The sequence below is a fragment of the Lathamus discolor genome, chromosome Z (genome assembly GCF_037157495.1).
Source record: "Lathamus discolor isolate bLatDis1 chromosome Z, bLatDis1.hap1, whole genome shotgun sequence".
NCBI classification, from domain to species: Eukaryota; Metazoa; Chordata; class Aves; order Psittaciformes; family Psittacidae; genus Lathamus; species Lathamus discolor.
In genome coordinates, this window is record NC_088909.1 from 68380343 (window position 1) to 68402225 (window position 21883).

At 40.1% G+C, this 21883-nt stretch overlaps 1 protein-coding gene across 7 annotated transcripts in view; it reads left to right on the forward strand.

The window, feature by feature from the left end:
- AGTPBP1 (ATP/GTP binding carboxypeptidase 1) overlaps window positions 1-21517 on the forward strand; it is a 67543-nt gene extending 46026 nt beyond the window's left edge. For 6 of the 7 annotated variants that reach the window (XM_065661507.1, XM_065661508.1, XM_065661505.1 and 3 more), the window contains 2 exons: window positions 4940-5100; window positions 18234-21517. In XM_065661507.1, the coding sequence (XP_065517579.1) occupies window positions 4940-5100; window positions 18234-18411 (339 nt within the window). In that variant the 3' untranslated portion in view covers window positions 18412-21517. Of the gene's footprint in view, window positions 1-3349; window positions 3493-4939; window positions 5101-18233 lie in introns of those variants that run through there. The other variant, XR_010608579.1, reaches the window with a different exon arrangement.
- Window positions 21518-21883: the final 366 nt, after the last annotated feature.

Below are 21883 nucleotides of genomic sequence, written 5' to 3' on the forward strand. Positions count from 1 at the left end.
GTTCTTTCCAGTAGATTATTAAATGGCTTAGTAATGCCAGTACTAGAATAAAGACTTCCTTTACACATGGCAAATGGCTGTTCATGGTTCTTCAGCAGATATTTAGTAGTGCCCCTTGCAGAATTTTCCTGTGTAGTTGCAGAAACAGGCTTATAAATCAAAACGTTTTCATACCAAGTTACCAGAACTACAAATTATGCATATTTGAACTCATCATAGTTGTTTGACTTCTTGACTTAAAACTTATTTTCAGTTTGTCTCCTTCTCAAGTGTTAACAGGGCTGAATATTTGAAAACAGAAGGTGAACTTGCTTATAGTTTGTCATTGGTAGAAAAGTTACTTCAAAGAAAATATTTGTAGGGGAAAAAAGGAGAATCACCACCCTAACATCTGACCTTTAACTTCTGTCACTGGATACATATTGAAGCAAGTTTTCAAAATTAACATTTGTGGAAGAAGTCCCAGTTTCCTCTGCTTGAAAATAGTTTAGGAATGCTAATCAAGCAAATGACCACATTGTCAAATAAGGTGCTTGGCAAAAAGAGGGTTAGAAGGCTGGAATCAAGAAAGGGCAGGGAGCAGAGCAGGAGCAAAAAAAAACCCTAACAGTTAGAACAAGGTGTATTTAATGTATTAATGTATGCTCAAGTACCCATGCTTAACTCCCTGGACAGAAGGAAGACAGGTATTTTGGCACGCATTTCAGTAGGTCTGTAAGTACTAAAAGAGTTAATTTTGACAATTAACAACAGAAGCATTCCTGCTTTTGTAAGAATATTCCATTATTCCTCAGATTGACATAATTATGGAGCTTTCAAAATAATGACTCACCAACTTGCTTCTTGAAACTTCCAGAATATTCTTGAACATGAGCCTTCATGGCTTTAGCAATGTTGCTACATAAAGCTCTTCAGAAAGGTGAATTGAAGATACTTTGTGGACAAACTTTCAAGATGCTTAGCCTGCAATGCCCTTCTTCAGTAAGGGAGGGAAAAACGGCTGAATTCTGTGGGAAAATTGTTTACTTAAAAGGGAAGAGCATTCTTCTATATAATATGAGCTACCTGTTGACATTAGATTTTGGTTCTGTCATTCATATTATTTCAAATAAAACATTTTTTGAGGTCTTAGTCATCCTCTGAACATACTGGAAAATTCTTCGTTTTTCCTTCATTGTGGTAAAGCTTGAACTTATTAAGAAAGTGTATCTAAAAGGCCAAGATGAGTAGGCGGAATAAGAAAAGAGCAACGTTTCTCCAGTGAGAAGGTCAAAGAGATGAAACAGTGCAGTCTTTTTTGCTTTTTTTGTGGAGGGTGTGGAGCCAGCAACTCTGGATAAACTTACAGTATAAATTAGATGACGCATTTCATAATATGTTATTTCAAAACACAGATAGGAGTTAAACTGTAGCAACTCTCTCCCCTCCTATTTCCCACCACAGAGGATATGACAGTTCAGATTTGAGGGACTGGACTGTGTGTTTCGCGTAAAGATCTGAAGCACTTTCCCTGTCTTCTGGTTTGCATTATCACTGAATTTTGTTCGTATCACAAAGGGGATTACTCAACGTTACCATCCTATGTGAAAGTAATGCTGAGTCTTTGCCAGAGCTGGATAATATCAGAACATCAATTTTTCTTTTTATTCTTTTATTTTACTTCTGGAAGCAGTCTTGTTTAAAGTGCTTGCATGGGGTCTTTGTAGTGCATTGAAAATTAGTGCTGCAAATACTGGTTAGTCATCTGCAATTCAAGATACTGAAAGGCAAGCGTTCAGATGAAGAGATGCGCCAAGATCTCCTATGGAGGATAATTAAGATGCCAGACAAAAGAACAATTTCTTCAATAATTCAAACAACCTGAAAGCTGAAATCAGTGGGAACATTGGTTAATTAAGTTAATTGAAAAGATTATGTGGCAATTATATGACGCACATGGAGAGAAGACTTGAGGAGACAATGATTCAGTCAACAGACTTTGGCCATTACTGTGCTGCTTCAATCTCTAGATTTTGAGTTCTCAGAAACCACCATATCTTTGTGACCTTTGCTGAATACGAAAGCAGAACAAGAAGATGATGTTTCACTGTCCAACTAGCTTCTCCAAATCTTTGTATGGCTTTTTTCAATTTATGAAGTAATATGACAGGAAAATTCTTCTCAGTTTGAGGTTGCAGTCTGTTGTGCCTTTGTTTTGCATCTTTGCTTTGAGGCAGCAAAGTTTATCCCGAGACATTCTATTTATGTATTTTCATGATGTGGTTAGTAAGGAAGACTTCAACCAGACATCTGAAATGTTAGTCTAGAAAAAAGACAGTTGTATAAAATGTAAAGAAAAAGGAATGAAATTCGGTGGATGTTAAAAAAAAGCCGACGAAACACAAACAAACCAACCAAAAACCAGCAACTTACATATGCTTTGTGCTGCTAAACAATGCTTGTGACACTTAAGGGACTTCAGTAGGCCACAGTTAAAGGTACTGAAACAACAATTGAATGTGACTGGGAGATCAAGAAGAGGAGTTTAATGAAGGCTTCAGTGAAAATGAACTTCAACTCAGGTCCCTTATGGCAACTGTTTATTATTATTTCCTGAAACAGAATTTGGGTCTGTTGTTTCATGGAAATGAAGAGATTTGGCTGATGGAATAATACCAACGGGTTATGAAATTCAGTATTTCTCAGATGTGTGGCATTACATTCTCCATTATGGTATAAAGAAATAACAGAAGCAGAGCTGTTTTGGCATGGGCTTTTACTGCAAGTATGTAGGCCTTTCAGTATAGCAAGTTCAAACTTTTTATTTTCCAGCAGTTTCACAGTTATCCACCTCCAGTTTGATGCATTTAGGTCTCCCATTAGTTATATCCTCTTTCTGCTGTGCTGAAAATAGCAGCCACAGAACATGCACACGCTATTTATCTTTCTAACAATTGTCTCTGCATTGTCATACTGTACCCTTGTCCGTTTTCAACTTAGATACACTTCCATTACATTGTCTATAAGGAATCTGCCAACTAATGATAACTTCTTCAGCAGCAGATGAAGTAAATGATTGGGAAAGTTTCTGACCCATCAGCTTGCGCACATAAGTAATCTGTGTAACAGTGAGGTTACTGTTACCCTTCTTCCTCTTCTGCATACTTGTTGCCTCTTGTCCTTAACATTATTTTAATCTTTTTGGGCCAGGGACTGTGTCTTCTTGTGATTAGCATAGTGGAGCCCCAGCTATGATTGGGGTCTTTGAGTGTTTCTGACGTGCAAACAAAATACAAAACAAAAACATAAAATTGGCTTCTGTGGATAAGGTATTGCACTGAGAGTGAGGAGAACTAATTTCTGTTCCCAGCGGGGTCAGTGACATGCTGTGAGACACTGTGCAAATCGCTTCAACCCTCTCTGCCTCCATTTCTCCATCAGTAAAGTGAGGATAATTCTTCCTTAATTAATAAAGTGCTTTGAAACCTACAGCACAAAAGCATTATAAAAGAGGTAAGTAGTATTACTGTTAACAATAATACTCAAATATCCAACTCTTGTTCACTGCTAACAGGTTTCTGTACCATTTTGGCTGCAGGATGGCCCTGTTTAGTATAGTGGATATAGCTTTAGCATTCTTGTTGCTGAAAAACACTTTGTTTATGAAGGCTATTAAGGAAAAAAACTCACAAGAGAAATAAAATCAAACTTTCCACTTAACTGTGCAAAACAGAACTGCGTGAAGAATGTATGGACTGTACCATTTCTGGAACAACACTTCCTTTTAAATCTTGCATTTTAAAATACAGTGTCAGTGTGGTAACTTGTGTGCACATATTTTAGTTTATAGTAAAAAAAAAAAAAAATCCTTCTCCATTCTTTTTGCTTTACGTATTTTCCTGATTGATGACTTAGCTTACTACCAGTTACTGGTTTTCCTGCTTTCCTGCTTGTTTTGTCAAAGCTTCTTTTTAGCTATCCTTTACATTAAGAGGCTTAGAAGATCCAAACTAAATTCCTTTCAGATTCTCCTGAAATACAGAAGTTGCAAAGGTGAACATTGAGTTCAGTTGTGGCGTTGAATTTTAGTGTATATGCAGTCAGTACTAGCCAATTCCGTAACTGTTGAGGATCAATCTAGAATATCATTCTCTCTTCATAATAGTAGTTGAGGTTAGAGAATCTGTCTCTCCATACTGCACTGCTGGCTAAATTAGAAATATAGATTTATCTGAAGGAAGGGTTTATCACATATGGAAACTTGGAGAATATCATATAAGTTCTATTTCCTAAATACTCTTTGCAGAGGAAAATGCCTTGGTATATCATTCAGGTTAGAAAACATCTATGGCTTTTGATAGATCATGTTTGTTGTTTTTAATTACTAAATGTGTGAAAGAACACTTTCAGAATTAACACATGTAGACTCTACATTACAGGAGGCAAGAGATGTTTGTGTCAAGGAGTAACTTTGTTGCCTTAAATAGTCTTATTTGTGTCCAACTTAACAATAAATTTGATTACAGCTACTGTATGAATTTACTCATCTTCATTCTGGTGGAGCCTCTCTTGAACAATCTTGTATTTGAAATTGCTTTTTATAAACTTTGTCTCAGATTTTTACAATTCATGATTTTAAACTTGCATATAATCTCAGTCTCTCTTCCAGTGTCACTGGGTAAAATCCTGTTAATATTGATGTGTACACTAGGAAGCTCCAAAGAAATGTGCACGTGTCCAGAAATGTCTGTTCAGCCTTAGAGGAATCCTGCAGTTATTGTCTGAGTTTTCTCTGATACTTTTGCACAGTGTTTACTCTACCGTTTTTATTTATTCTGTCTCTAGAACAAGAAAGTGTACTAAATAAAATAACAATGTGTGTTTTCAGTAGTAATTCTGAAGTGTGTGGGTCCACCTGTATATACCTGTTTTGTATTTTTAAATCTTATTTTTAAATTAGGGATTGCAGATAGGGACAAGAGAACTGGAGGAGATGGGAGCAAAGTTCTGTGTTGGCTTACTGCGTTTAAAAAGAATGTCCTCACCTTTGGAATACAGTCTGCCTTCTAGTCTGTTGGATATTGAAAATGAACTGATGGAGTCAAGCTGTAAAGTGACAAGGTAACACACATTTATTATACTTGCTACTCTTCCCCCCCACCCCAAGGGAAAATTGCACTTTGTTATTGGAATGTGGTGAACTAAGAAAGACTAGAGCTTGTGTTCATGCTTGGCATTTACAGATAGCAATGAAAAGTGAAGTCTAATCTAGATGGTGATAATAATAGGAGTAACAATAAAAGTGTGTCTAAAGGAAGTGGTTAAAAGTGTATAAAGAGCAGTTGTGCTGTATAGATATCTATCACTCAGTGATGGCTGGATCATTTGCTCACTAGTACAGGATTAGCATGCTTGCAATGTCCAGATTTCACTGTCAGATCTTCTCTTCTATGTGCTTGGTGATGACCTCCAGAATGACCTATTCTGTCACCTCTCCAGGTATAGTGACAAGGCTGACTGGCAGGTAATTTCCTGGGTCCTCCTTTTTGCCCTTTTTGAAGATGGGAGTAACACTGGTGTTCCTCCAGTCACAGGGCACCCTTCCTGTTCTCCATGACTTTTCAAAGATGAGGGAGAGTGGCAGATTAACACCTGCCAGCTCCCTTAGCACCTGTGGATGCATTGCATCGCATCATGGCCCATGAATTTATGGGTATTGAGTCTGTCTAGCTGATCTTTAACACAGCCCTCTACAACCCGGGGGAGGTGTTCCTTTCTCCAGCCTTCTTCTCTTACCTCTGCTCTCTGGAATTCCTGAAAGCCATCCTCAGCAGTAAAGACTGAGGCAAAGAAGGTATTCAGTAATTCTACCTTCTCTGTGTCCTCTGTTACCAGGACACCCATCTGACTCAGCAGCGAGTCCACATTTTCCATAATCTGCGTTATGCAGCTGATACACTTGTAGAAGCCCTCCTTGTTGTCTTTGATGTCCTTTGCCAGGCTCAGTTCCAAGTGGGCCTTGGCCTTCCTTGTCACATCCCTGCACACCCTGATGATGTTCCTGTAGTGCTCCCACTCAATCTGTCCCTTTTCCACATCCCATACATTTCTTTCTTGAGTTTAAGATTTACTAGGAACTTTCTGCTCCTCCATGCAGGTCTCCTGCCCTCTTTGCCTGATTTCATCATGGGGGTACACTGGTCTTGAGCTTGGAGGGAGTGGTGTTCAATATTGACCAGGCATCCTGGGCTTCCTTCTCTTCTACATTCTACTATCTCTGTAGTGAGGGTTTTTATTTTTTTAAAAAAAGGGGGGGGGGGGGGCGGGGGCTGGATTTGGGGGAGTTAAGCTTTTGTCTTGGGTTCCGCTGTGGTAGTGATTTTTAATCCTTTGTAGCTGGTGCATTGCTGTGGTTGTGACTCTCAGCCTGTGAACAACGCTGATAACACCAGTGTTTTCAGTTGCTGCTAATGGTCTTTAATTCTTTTTCTTCTATTCTTTGCATTGGTTGTCTGTTAGAATAAATTAATGTAATTACATGCTTTGCTTTAGAAACTGGTCTCCTGCTTTTCCATTTCTGTAGCATACTAGTTTAATGGGAAACACTACAGAGAGAGAGATTAGCACAGAAAATCTGATTCCACCCAGTTATGCCAAGGGCTAGGATCATCAGGTAACTGTGGAAGGCAGCTGTCTTGCTCTAAACTCCTGGAACAGGAAAACATAGATACAGTCAGTTTTGTCTCATGGACAGGGATCAGCTCAAGGAGGAAAAGATATCAGTTTCTTATGTATTGCTTTATATATGTTGCCAGGGATTCTGAATATGTGTTGTCTGAAGGTAATCTGGTTAGGATTCTTATATATATATGAGATGCTTACTGTCTGACAGACATTTCAGTTGCTCTTTGGGATGAGACGTAAGTGTTGACAGAAGAGGCCAAACTTTAAGAAGTGAAGAATGTAACTGCTAAGGAAGTGTATAGATGTTTTAAAAAAAGTTGTACAATGCACCTCAGGTAGATATATTCCTTGACATAAAGGTGAAGAGCAAGGGGCAATATTTTACGCCGTAAAGCTCTTGAGAGAAATCACCGGATGAAATTCCATCTTTGACAGAGGAAGTCCTACTATGGCAAATAAAATCAATTGTTTTGATTACAGTTTTTCTCACAAGACCCTTATCAAAAAGAAAAAGAAAAAAGGAAAGCTATGCAATGGAGAAGGAGGAAAGAACATTATAGCTATGACAGCTGCCTTCAAATACAGGAAGACAGATGCAAAGAGTCTGTTCTCTCTAGAGCAGGCAGGACCAGGATTAATGGCCTTAAATTACAAGGAAAAGTCAGTCTAGACTTCAGGTAAAAATTCTATATGGCAAGCAAAAATGAAGTTCAGAATAGTCATCTGGGGAAGCTGCGAGTCTCTACAGGAGATGAAGAATAGTATAGAAATATGAAAAATGGGTCAGGCCTTCTGTAGACAGCAAGAAGCAGCCTCTTGTTTGCAAGCCCTTGTACCCTTCTACGCCTTCAACTACCACAGCATCTGCTGCAAGACAGTCACAGCAGAGCAATAAACAATCCAGGATGTCCCTGGATTGATAATATTGATGACAACTTCTGGACCCAAGTGACACAAGAACCCACAAGTGGAGGTGCTTTGCTGCATCTGGTACTCACAAACAAGGGTGCGCTGGTTGGGAAAGTGAACACAGAAGGCAGTCTTGGCTGATGGAGTTCAGGCTCATGTTCCCAAGAGGGGAGGGAGAAGGAAAAAGATCACAACCCTGGGCTGTGTGGAAGACAGCTTTCTTCTGCAAGTAATAGAGGAGCCAACAAGGAGAGGTGCTATGCTTGACCTCATGCTCACCAACAGGGAAGGGCTGGTTGGAAATGTGATGTTCCAGGGCAGCCTTGGTTACAGCGATCACGAGATGGTTGAATTTGAGATCCCCAGGACAGTGAGAAGAGCATGCAGCAAGCTCACTGCCCTGGACTTCAAGAGAGCAAACTTTGGCCTCTTCAGGAACCTGCTTAGTAAGGTTCTGTGGGATATAGCCCTGGAGAGCAGGAGGGCCCAAGAATGTTGGTTGATATTCAAGGATCACCTGCTACAAGCTCCGGAGTGTTGCATCCCAACTAGAAGGAAGTGCAGCAGGAGGGCCAGGAGACCTCCTTGGATGGATAAGGAGCTGCTGAGGAAAATTCAAAGGAAAAAAAGAGGCTTATAAAAGGAGAAGGCTGAGGTTCTGAATGACTTCTTTGCCTTGGTCTTCACTGGCAAAGGCTCTGACCACACCACCCAAATCTTGGAAGGCAGATGTAGGGACTGTGAGAATGAAGATCTTAGGCCCACTGTAGGAGAAGATCTGGTTCGAGACCATCTTAAGAACCTGAACATACACAAGTCCATGGGACCTGATGAAATCCATCCACGGGTCCTGAACGAGCTGGCGAATGAAGTTGCTAAGCCACTGGCCATCATATTTGAAAAATCATGGCAGTCAGGTGAACTTCCCAATGACTGGAAGAAGGGAAATATAGCCCCCATTTTCAAGAAGGTGAAAATGGATGACCTGGGGAATTACAGACCAGTCAGTCTCACCTCTGTGCCTGGCAAAATCTTGGAGCACATTCTCCTGGAAGGCATGCTAAGGCACATGAAAAACAACAAGGTGCTTGGTGACAGCCAGCATGGCTTCACTAAGGGGAAATCCCACCTGTCCAATTTGGTGGCCTTCTATAATGTGGCTACGGAACTGATGGACAGGGGTAGAGCAGTTGATGTCATCTACCTGGACTTGTGCAAAGCACTTGACACCATCCCACATGACATCCTTGTCTCTAAACTCGAGAGACATCAATCTGATAGGTGGATCACTCAGTGGATAAAGGTCTGGCTGGATGGCCGCATGCAAAGAGTTGTGGTCAATGGCTCAATGTCCGGCTGGAGACCAGTAATGAGTGGTGTCCCTCAAGGGTCGGTGTTGGGACCAGTCTTGTTCAACATCTTTGTCAATGACATGGACAGTGGGATTGAGTGTGCCCTCAGCGAGTTTGCTGATGACACGAAGCTGTGTGGTCTGGTTGATATGCTGGAGGGAAGGGATGCCATCCAGAGGGACCTTGACACGCTTGTGAGGTGGGCTGATGCCAACCTTAGGAAGTTTAACCATGCGAAGTGCAAGGTCCTACACCTGGGTAGGGGCAATCCCAGGCACAGCTACGGGTTGGGCAGAGAAGAAATTCAGAGCAGCCCTGTGGAGAAGGACTTGGGGGTGTTGGCTGCTGAGAAAATGAACATGAGCTGGCTTCAGTGTGTGCTCACAGCCCAGAAAGCCAACCGTATCCTGGGCTGCATCAAAAGGAGCGTGACCAGCAGGTCGAAGGAGGTGATTCTGCTGCTCTACTCTTCTCTTGTGAGACCTCACTTGAAGTGGCATGTGCAGTTGTGGTGTTCTCAACACAAGAAGGACATGGAACTATTAGAACAAGTGGAGAGGAGGGTGATGAGGATGATCAGGGGACTGGAACACCTCCCGTATGAAGACAGGCTGAGGAAGTTGGGGCTGTTCAGCCTGGAGAAGAGAAGGCTGCGTGGAGACCTCATAGCAGCCTTCCAGTATCTGAAGGAGGCCTATAGGGATGCTGGGGAGGAACTCTTCATTAGGGACTGTAGTGATAGGACAAGGGGTAATGGGTTAAAATTTAAACAGGGGACGCTTAGTTATTTCCTATTAGGGTGGTGAGGCACTGGAATGGGTTGCCCAGGGAAGCTGTGAATGCTCCATCCCTGGAGGTGTTCAAGGCCAGTTTGGACAGAGCTTTGGGTGACATGGTTTAGTGTAAGGTGTCCCTGCCCATGGCAGGGGGGTTGGAGCTAGATGATCTTAAGGTCTTTTCCAACCCTAACTATTCTGATTCTATGACGTGCTGTGGTATGGAATACCGCTTTGGCTAGTTTGGGTCAGGTGTCCTGTGTCTGCTTCCTCCTGACTTCCCTTCCTCCCTGGCAGAGCATGAGACTCAGAAAGTCTTTGGTCAGAGTAAACATTACTTAGCAACAACTAAACCTATCGGTGTTATGAGCATTGTTCTCAGCCTGAAAGTCAAAAACACAGCACTGCACCGGCTACTAAGAAGGAGAAAAATGACTGCTACTGCTGAACCCTGGACAGTATCCGCCTCTCATTCCACACCATTCACGTCGTGCTCAGATCCCACGTTTTTCAATAGACCATCACTCTTGTCTTGTATATGTATGTATATGTATATATAAATACATCCACACACACGAAGAGAGAGAGAAATCATTCTTTAGTGCATGGACCAATCCCTATAAAGCTGCTGACTTCATCCAGTCCATGATGTTGGGCTCCATCTCTTGTAACAGTCTTTCAAAGCAGGAGAGGCTGTGTGCAGTGTTGGATTGTTGCCTGCTCATGACACCGTGGAACTCGTCTGGTCACTGCTGAGCTCGTCTGGTTTCATCAAAGTTCATTCTTGGTTGGGATGATGGTTGTAGGGAAGTCAGGGCCAGTCGCTGGTGACCTGAAGACATCTAGTTGGTGTGCTATAAAAGTGTTACATAGCAGGCTAAAGCATATAATTGAGTTCATTGACTGTTTTCCCCTAAAATCAAATCCCCTTGAGGTTCACATCGGACTTTGCCATCTTCCTCCATTACCCACCAAGTATATCCGGGTCCCTCAGCAAAAGCAATCCCACGAGTGGCTTGCCTTTACCTGAAGCAGGAATAACCCAGGCTGTCTTCCCCAGCAAATTCTTTATGTGCGTCACAGGAACTTTATCCCCTTCTACAATATGTAAAAGTTCTGACTGGGCTGGGCCAGCCCTGTTGGCAGATCCTCTGGTGTTGACCAACCAGGTGGCCTTTGGTAAGTGTGTATCCCAATGCTTGAAAGTTCCCCCACCCATTGCTCTCAGTGTGGTTTTTAACAGCCCATTGTACCGTTCCATTTTCCCAGAGGCTGCTGCGTGGTACGGGATGTGATATACCCACTCAATGCCATGCTCTTTGGCCCAAGTGTCTATCAGGTTGTTTTGGAAATGAGTCCCATTGTCTGACTCAGTTCTCTCTGGGGTGCCATATCACCACAAAATCTGTTTCTCAGGGCCCAGGATTGTGTTCCAGGCAGTGGCGTGGGGCACAGCGTATGTTTCCAGCCATCCGGTGGTTGCTTCCACCATGGTAAGCACATGGCACTTGCCTTGGCGGGTTGGTGAGAGTGTGATATAGTCAATCTGCCAGGCCTCCCCATATTTGTACTTCAGCCATCGTCCTCCATACCAAAGAAGCTTTAACAGCTTGGCTTGCTTAATTGCAACACATGTTTCACAGTTGTGAATAACCTGGGCAATAGTGCCCGTTTTTAAGTCCACCCCTCAATCACGAGTTCATCTGTATGTTGCATCTCTGCCCTGATGGCCTGAAGTGTCATGGGCCCACCCAGCCAAAAATAATTCACCTTTATGTTGCCTTTATGTTTTGTTCTTCTCCTCAATTCACGCACCTGTTCCTCCAGAGCTGAGGTAGGTTTTCCATCCCACTTTCTCCTGTCTTCTCCATGATCCCACAGGTAAAACCATAGGGTAGCCCGTGGTGAGTACCTCCTATATATTGTCTTTTGAGCAGTAGGATGCCTTTTGTTAGTAGCTGAGATGTGTGTTGGTACACGTGGGGAGCTGGATAGGTCAGATAGATCGTCTCTCAATTGTTTGAATTTGAATTGTTTGGAATAGTTTTTCCACAGCTGAAATGCTGGAAGGGGTGAGATTGTCTTCGAACTCTTGGAGCTGATGAATCATTTCATCTACTGTTGGTTGTGCTATGTTGTGCCAGGTTATTGCTGCCAATGAGTGTGCATATGGTGATGGTGCACTCTATAAATTTCCACCACATGGGTTGTATACATTCAACTTTGTCTGGATCTATGGGTGCATTCCCAGCTTTCAGCCTGCAATAGATCATCTGTACAATGGCTGATTCCCTCAGAGACTGGATGCCTTTCTCTATCATTGTCCAGTTGTCCGAACGACTCATAACATCGTCCTTGTACAGGAACCTTTCTTTCACAGCTGCCAAGAGGCGCCCCCAAAGGCTGAGGGACCGTTTCTCTTTTGCAATTGCTTTGCCAGTTCCCCCTTCCCTAGCAAGTGATCCCAGCTGCTTGGCTTCCCTACCTTCTAGTTCATGACCTTTGGCCCCATTGTCCCAGCATCAGAGCAGCCAGGTGATGATGTGCTCCCCTGGTCGATGGGTAAAATCTTTCTGCATGTTCCATAGCTTGGTTGAGGTCCAGGGGCGAGATGTCACCTCTTCTTCCTCTTCCTCTGATCCACATAATAATAACTCTTGTTTGGATCCCGTGTAGTAAGTGCATTGGCTCTTCATCTTTCTTCACTCTATGAGTACTCTTCATGCCTCATTTGCTTTTGCCTTTGCATACAGGGGCAACCGGTACTGGCAGAAATTGGTCCTCTGGTTTAGCTGCAGTGATTATCACCATGGTTGGAGTGGCTGCAGTATCTGTTGTTGGGGTTGGTGCAGCTGCTGTGCTTGGGTGTTGAGTAGCACCAGAAAGTGTGCTGTCTGTTGCTGCCAGGGTTTGGGTCACTCCTGTACTTTTCTCTGGGGCTGGTGTAGTTGCTGTGCTTGGAATTGGAGTAGCTGCATTGTTGGTTGTAGTCAGAGTTTGAGTAGCTGCTGTAGTTGTTGCTGGGGTTGGTGTAGCTGCTGTACTTGGAGTAACTGTATTATCTGTTGCTTTGCCATCAGATCCAGAAACATCTTTTTCTCTTTGAAGGTGTGGATAGTGTTGAACAGGACTCCCTAAGCACAGGCCAGGCCCCAGCACGTTGCCATGATTTGTCCCTCTCTGGTATGACCAGGATGACAACACACCTCATTTAAGTGTTTTACTAATTTTTTTTTATTTTGTACTTGTTCAGTAGTGAAATTCCAAAGCACTGGAGGGGACCACTGGCCTAGATACTTGCCCATACTATCCCCCACACCCTGCCACTCATGACTGTCCAGCCCCAGGGAAAATCTCTTGGTCCTCCTATATCATCATCTAACCCTAGACAAGACCCAAACCCGACTCTGCTTTACTTTTGAGATTGGACAAAATGGTTGTGGGTAAAACACACACTGTATGTGTGCCAACGCGGTCATCCCCATCACAACCAGCAGGCAGGTCTCAAGGGTATCCAAAGGCCATTCAAAACCTTCAGAACTCTCAAATGATGCTGTAAATAGTCTGGTGGGGGAGCTGGGAATGTAAGGGAATGTCTCATTCATAGGTTGACAACCCGAGGAGTTAAAAAAAGATGTATAATTGCTGAACGCTTCCATTATATACCTGCCAAAGTATAGAGGAACGCAAGCCAGATCAGTTTCATGATCAATGAGTCTATGGTATTACAAGTCATTACCATAAAGTACAATGAAACAAGAACCTTAGCCCAAGCCCCCCGGCCTATAAACACTAAAACAGCAAATACGGGCTGTAAGTAAGGTACGACATGCTGAAACTGTGAGATCAAGAGCAGCAACTTTGAGAGCCAATAAATCAGCATTGTGAGAAGTGACTATCAATCTGAAACAAAGAATGCTTATCACAAATACGATTAGACAACTCTGGTCAGATCTGTCGTTATCTCAACCCTTCGTGCGCCATGTTGGGCGCCACAAAGAACTGTCGTTGTTTAAGCCCCGCCGGTAACTCAGAACCACACAGCTGCTCACTCACTGCACCCCTTCCTTCCTCCAGCTCCCGTAGGGATGGGGAGGAGAATCGAAAGAATGTAACTCCCATGGGTTGAGATAAGAACAGTCCTGTAACTAAGGTATAACACAAACCACTGCTGCTACCACCAATAATAATAATGATAAGGGAAATAACAAGGGAAGAGAATACTACCACACACCACCCGCCGACTGATACCCAGCCTGACCCGAGCAGCGATCTAGCCCTTCTGGGTAACTTCCCCCAGTTTATATACTGGGCATGATGTGCTGTGGTATGGAATACCTCTTTGATTAGTTTGGACCAGGTGTCCTGTCTCTGCTTCCTCGCAACTCCCCCTCCTCCCTGGCAGAGCATGAGACTTAGAAAGTCCTTGGTCAGAGTAAACATTATTTTGCAACACCTAAAAACACGGTGTTACCAGCACTGTTCCCAGGCTGAAAGTCAAAAACACAGCACTACGCCAACTACTAAGACTGAGAAAAATGACTGCTACTGCTGAACCCAGGACAGGCCATCCAGTGAATTCTTTATCCACTGGATGGTCCCTCCATCAAATTCGTGTCTCTCCAGTTTAGAGATGTGGATGTTGTGTGGGACAGTGTCAAACACTACGGGTAATGAAAATCCAAGTATATCTTTTAAGGGACAAATACAATTTTAGTAAAAAAAAAGTTCAGTGTTTTTTCTTTTAATATGTTTGGAGGATTGATGTAAATAATAAAAAACATCGTAAGGTATTGTCATTAAAAAATAAGAATTAAAAGACATTTTAGAAAATATTTATAGTAATTTATATATTCAATGGCAGGTGCTGTAGAAAATACTCTTTTTTTTTTAAATAAAATGGTTATTCTTAAACTTGTTAATAAACGTGAAGACCACAGGATTGTATCAGGTATCTAGGAGTTCATCTTTTTACCCATAAAATATTGTTGGAAAAGAATCTGCAAATCTTCAGTTTTTCATACAGTATTCTCTTTTAACTGCCATGACTTCAAAGAAAATAGAGATTATATTATCCCTTACATTACAGAACTGTAGCTGTGTGATAAACAACTTCTGCTAACCTGAGAAAAATAATGGGTTCCTTTTAAAAGGAAAAGTAGGAGGTTTAGCAGTAGAGGAAGAGGGATTATTGAGCAAGTTAATTAGAAACAGCCCAAGGGAAAGGTTAGGAAATTAAAACCCATAGAATCAGCATGACGACAGCTAAAAATATATTGTCTCAAGATATGCTGAGTGTGGGGAGCGGCAGGGAGGAGAATAAAGAATTTGATTAAGTGGCAAGAAGTATTTTCAGGTGTTTTGATTTCTATATTTCTTGTGACTCAGTAAAACAGTGAAGTAATAATTCCACTTTGCAGATTCATGCTACCCATTAGAATAAAGGTTGCTGTAAAGTTAAATATCCATGGTTAATGTTTGCTGCATCAGAAGACATGCTATGGGAAAGCAAATATACATGAGTGGTATGCAACACAGGTTTTTCCTTTGACTGAAGAAAGTGCTATTTTGTAAGGAATTAAGACTCAAGAAAGGGAAAGTGACAAAACTAAATTTAGTATGTATAATAATAATAATTTGTTTTCAGTAATAAATGATTGAGAAGTTGTGGTGTATTGTCCTGGATAGTAGTGGAAAGCTAGGACTATTATGAGGCAGATTTCAGAGCCAGTTTTTATATTAAAGGTTTATGTAGCTTTGAAAAGAAGATCTGTTCATATATGCCAGAAGCACTTCTATTGAATATAACAAGTAATTTTTTTCTTATTAAATGGGAAATGACTATGAGAGTCAACTCTTGGTTTCAGATGAGAGCTTCGAATGTACACATCCCAGTGCAAATGTATTACAGCTGACACACTGACTTCAAGAATGTGCACAGTGGCAGAATTTCTGGAAGTCAGGGCATGCCTACATTTACTTATTCACACGAGTGAATAAGTAAAATAAATTTATACAAACATATATATATTGAATACATATACCAGTGTGTTTTTCAATACTATAAAATAGGATATATTGTATGGTTTTATGACTATAAAATAGGACATACTGTATGATTTTACAAGCCACTTTGAAGAGGTGAACTATGTGGTTTGCTTGTGTGTGCTGTTCTGTTTTTTTTTCTTTAAAATAAGTTTGTGTTTGTTGGGTTTTTTTTAACTGGATCAACTATGTGAGTTTAATTTCCGAATAATTATACTTATTAAATAGTGGATATAATTTTTTTAAGAGCTTCACTATTCTATATTATATCTCACTGAGTTTTTATATGTGCCTACTGTAATACTTTAACATCCCATTGTCAGTGGTTAAATATTTGTTGTTCACACAGCTCATTGTAGTTTTCTGTTTCAGCATTCAAAATTATTAGCTAATATTGGGCCAACATTCAGATTTAATGGCTCAGTTTCCTGTGAATTGAATTACACAATCTGTCCTGCAATTGCAGTGTGGATTTCTTGCGTATAATGGCAAACAAATCAGTATCTGTGTTGACTGATTAGAAGCAGAAGTTGCCAAAAAAAAAGAGGTGGACTTGTTGGAATGTGATACATTTGATGAAGTTTCTTTCCTTTTGTTCTTTAAATAATTTAAAATGTAATATTTTTTTCCCCAAACTTTTTTTTCCTTAGAAGTGTGGGTAGGTAGTGACTCCGTAGGGGAGAAAATATCATAGGATGGAAGCACAGGAAAACTGTATTCCTTTGCTGCTTATACCACAGGTTCTTCATGCAAAGCATGTACCTTTATGGTATGTTGAGTTCCCCACCTGTAAAATGAAACTGGTATCTTAGCAAAGATACTGGTTATTTTCCTCACTCTTTGTCTCTCCTAAATGGAAACAAATTTGTTTTAAGCACGAGTTCATTAACCAACATAGTGGGTTGTTGCCCTAGTTACAGCTTAAATAATCTTTAACAGCGTTTAGTTTTGTGGAGCATTCATTATTGCATGGCTTAATGAGTAAGAGCTTGTTTAGTGAGCCATGATTCAGATTGTTTTAAATGTAAATCCAGAGACCATGACTGAGTTGAATTTTTGATAACTAATTTTCTTACTGGTTTAGGTTTTCTGTCCTGTTTATGGTTTTGTGGTTTGGTTTGGTTTTGTTTGTGTGTGTGTGTGGTTTTGGTTTTTTTTTCACTCTAAGCTGGCACTACCAATTCTTCTTAATTTTTCTTCTGCCAGTATTGGAATTAACTGTCAACAACACAAAATGTGACAGTATAGAATGTCATTGAGGCTACAGGTAGAGGAAGAATACTGTGAAATTTATGTATATTAGAAAGAGATTGCGCCGCAGATTTCAGGTGGTCCACTTAAGCTCCTAAAAGACCTTTAGAAAGAAGCAGTGATTAATTCTCTTAACTATAAAGCCACAGCCAGCCTAGGCTGTTGTGTGTCTTAAGACAAAACCCATCAAAATTACTATGCAAACATTTCTATAAGTACCCTGTGATCTTTCTCAGTAAGAACATCCTCACTGTTTTGTGTGAGTTCTGTATGATTCAATTATTAGGTAAAATCCATTACAAAACTTTTTAGGACTTAATCTGAATATAAAATTACTTATTAAACATTTAGGAATACTTAGTGCTTTTAAGCAGTTACCTTCTTATGTCCCAAGGGAGGTTAGAAAACTGGATCTGGAAAATAGTTTTTTTTCCTCCTCCTTTCGTACTTTTTTTCCTCTCCTCTGTGTTAAGGATGGGAGAAGATCAGAAAGTTGTATTTTAACCTTTCTCCAGTTAACACTAAAGGTGTTAGTCCTCTTATCACTAGTTAAAGGCAAAGACCTTCCTGTAGGCAGTGGTTCAGTTCCTTAAATCTGCTGCCTCTGAGCTGCAAGGCTTAACATAAAAATTTCAAGTTTTAGCTGTGTGCATGTGTGTGAGGACCTGATTTGAGTGCAGTGATTCATATGGGAATTTAATCTTAGTTGTAGGCATAAACATAACTCCTTATTTTGTGAAGTCTGATAGGTACAGTGTAATTGCTAACAATGCTTTTCAGTAAAATGTGTTTTAATAAAATACAGACATTTCCCAATGGAATTTTTAGATTCTTACCTGGTTTTTAGGGGTTTTCTTATATCCTTTAGCAACTGTTGTTTCTTTATGTAGTTGTATCCTTTTACAACAGCTTCTGATCCTGCTGTAATTATACGAAGTCCTTACAGGCTATTAGCTTAGGTTTGTAATGTGTAGGTTTGTAATGTGTAGCTAATTTGTCGTGGCATGTTTCTATAATGAATTTTATATGTCTGACTAGTTCAGGGTCTTACAAACTTGATTTTGGTTCCCAGTTGTTTTATGTGCAATTAAAAACTCAATACTATTTCAGGTAAGCTGCCCCTTTCCTGCAGTAGTTTTTTGATTTTTGTATATTAGGGTATGGACTGGGCATGGTCTGAATCTATGTTCCAAGTAAAATTTTTAACATGAATCATGCAACTTCTTGTTCGTTCTAGCCCCACTACATATGTTTTGGATGAAGATGAACCTCGCTTCCTTGAAGAAGTTGATTACAGCGCAGAAAGTAATGACGATCAAGACATTGAATTAGCTGATAATGTGGGTGATTATGAGGCAGCTAATCAGGAAGATGGACTTTCAGACTCAGATTCAACAAGGATACTCCTTTCTTGAACCAGCTTTGCAGCTGTAATAGGAAGTTAAGTATCCTGGCTTTTGTAGTGAAATACTTCCATGATGTTCTCTACCATGGGGATATACTTAAGGAAACACAGATAACTGGGGTGTGCCTAGCTCAAAGACAATAAATATTTCTGATAAATTGGCATTTACTTTATTTAAGGAGTTCTGTGTTTTCTTTTAGCACTGAATAGATATTTACCAGTTCATTTTCTACTATGTATCACCTCATGGCATTTTGTGTCCTTAAACCCTGTCTTCAGAAAAAATAATTAAAATTTATGGTGTGTCGGAGTACAGATTTTTTTTTTTATATAGTACTTTGAGTTGCTTCCTGAAAAATATATATGTACAGATTTTCTAAATTAATTTATGTGTCTGTATATGTATATGTATGTCTTTATACTGAGGTGAAGAGGTTATTTTTCACATTATTTCAAAGATACTAAATTGTGTTTGAGGTAATGTAGTGCCTGCTCTGGAACCATTCAATAATTACTAAATTAAAAATGCAAAAGCGATGTATGAATTGTTTCACCTGTTTCTTGCTTCTGAGGATTATATTGTTTTTCCACACTGCTAAGTGATTTCAGTTTAGGAATTCAGTTTAGGAATTCTGCACACTGATCAATACAGCCTGTGCTTATAAGAACTATACACTGTATAAAACTCAATCCCTTTAAATAGGCATGGTTTAATATGAGGAGGTTTGGGTTTTGTAAGTGTACATGACCACCAGAACCAGTTAGATATGTACACTGTTCAGCTACCCAGTTGCTCCATTTTTCTTGCTCAATATGCATGTCATTAAAAAACATTCACTTTACTGGGGGCACATTAACTATGTACCCAAATGCTCTAAGAGGGAAAGTGCCTTCTGGTTAGAACATCTTTTGCCTGGTCTCAACCCAGTGTTAACCCTGTTCTGAGAAGGAGATTGAGCTATAACTTCCTGAGGTCTCTTCCAGCCTGAATAATTGTTCTGTGACTCTGTATTCATGTTTAAAGTCAAGCTGTCAGGCATGGGATTTACACTTCTTCATCTCCTGTCATCTACTAATTCTCATCGCGTCTTGCCTCTGCTTAGAATGAGATCTGATAGAGAAATGAAGTTGTACCCTGTTGTTTACAGAACTGACATGTTTTGCAATGAAAAATATTTTTCCCAAATTATTTTTATTTGATGTGACCCAATTGTGGCATACATTTTCTGCTGCATGTGCAAGGGCTTTAAGAGCATGAAGAATAACACTTCTAAGTTATCAGAGGTTTTTAACTGATGAGAACTTTGTGAATGTTTACTGTTGCAAATCAAACTGTATTTTGGTGGGGAAGTGTGCCTTTGGTAGAAGGATTAAAGAAAGAAAGTTGTCAATGATTCTCACTCAGGAGACAGATTTTGACCAGGATCTGCTGTTTCAAATGCAGCATTGTTTGGTGATGCCTGTCCTTACTATCCTGATTCTGAAACTGGGGAAGGGTTTTTGATTCCTTGGATACACTACTGTATTTTTGTTTAAAGGCTTAAATTCATATTAATATTCACACAGATTTGAGATGTAAGCGTATAACGAAACATTTACATTCTTGTCCCTTTATAAGTTTCTCTCTCTAGTGAAAATTATCATTGCTGGTGTTCCATGAATTACGTACAGTAAATAAGAAAGTTTATTTAATACCCTGTTGAAGAAGAGCCCTCTGCATTGGAAGTGTAGAGGAATTTTCATTTTTGGGGATTTGTACTTCAGTACCTTACATAAATAATTTTTACTTACATTTCTCCTTAGTTTTCATATGAATCTCTATTAATCCTGGGACACTATTTTCATACTACAGGCAAGACTAGAAATGTACTTCATTCCTTTAAAAAGAATTGTGACTTAGTAGTACAAAACCATGTTTTCATCATGAATAAATATGCATGTCTGTTCTTCTCATATCTTCTACAGCTTTTAGTCTGTGCAAAGGAGTTATTCATAACTTTTATAATGGCTCAGTTTAGTAGTCACTCTCCTAAAACAATAATGTGTTTTTACACTAGATTCTAATGCACTTGTGCATTAGAGTAAATGTATGCGTTTGATTATGCGGCATGTCAGTCTGGCAGGTGTGGGTCTGAGTTTTGACTCAAAAGTGAAGGTTTGCCCTGACCTTACACGTTGTTGAAAATGCAAAGGCTGTTATCTCTTACACATTTTGTGGCACTTAATGTGCCTTCTGAAAGGCAGAGTCTCCATTTGTGTTCATAGCCATGATGGTTCATGGGAAGAACTACTGCAGTGGTAGCGGCTTCAGACTGTTCATATGACTGTTTATACTTCACTGCTACAAGTTGCCATTGTTGCAGTGGTGTTGGCAGACACATACCAGTTTTCCCTTTTTCTCTGTTTTGGTGGGAAGTCTGGCATTTAGATGAAAATGGAATAGCTGAGGCTTAAGCATGCATTCCATTCTGTTTCTATGGCATTCATCCAGAATAAATGGGCAGAATGGATAGCAAAGAATGACAGCTTCTTGAACTGTCACAGATCAGTCACCTAGCATAGCCTGTCCACACAATTGACTGTTTTTATTCTATGCATTGGCAATCCAGTGTTTTAAATTATGCTCTTACTATAAGCATGACCGATTCTGTTTAGGAAGAGAACATATTCTTATATCTTTTGCCAGTAATAACAAGATTGTAACTACATCTGTTATTTACTGTCTTGCTTCTAAATAATTGCTGGATGATGAATTACTTTATTCTCTTCCCAGGTATAATTCAAGTTGCAGCGCGAATTTTAGTATTGTGTCTTCACTGGTGACATACCCTGGTGTAATGTAACTTACAGCTAAGACTGCAGTTTGTGCCAAAATCTTGCCTGACTGTTTTTGGAGGTGGATTGCTTTATCAGCCTGACTTATCAGGGAGAACTGGTTTGAATGTCAATAAGACTGCAGTAGCACTAAACACTGTTCACAAAATTCAAAAATTCAAGGTTTCAGATAGTTTCTATTGTAATGCTGTGATAGATGCAATTGTTACAGTGTTGTTATGCATGACCCAAGTAACAATACTTACTAATAAAAATACTTAATAAAGAATTAATTACAATCAGTTTGCTTCCCTGTTATTGGTTAGTAATGTTTAAAGGATTTCTCATCATAGCATTTGCAGCAATGTACCTACCTGTAAGAATTGGGGTATATTTCAAAAAGTAGGATATTTTTGTTCTGTCAAAGTCAGCATGCTGCAGGCTTACAGTACCATTTGCATATCAGTAAAATGAATTATAACTCTCTTAAAAATTTTAATATTCATTAGTGTGTGTAAATCTGAGGAAGACTTTGGATGAACCACAATAAAGGCCATTACAGAGCACACAGAAGAGGAGAGGGTTTTGGTGAGATTCTCCCTCTTACACAGCCAAGAGACTTTTCATCTGATCTGGGGAAGCCACAGATTAATTCCTCATTAAGTAAT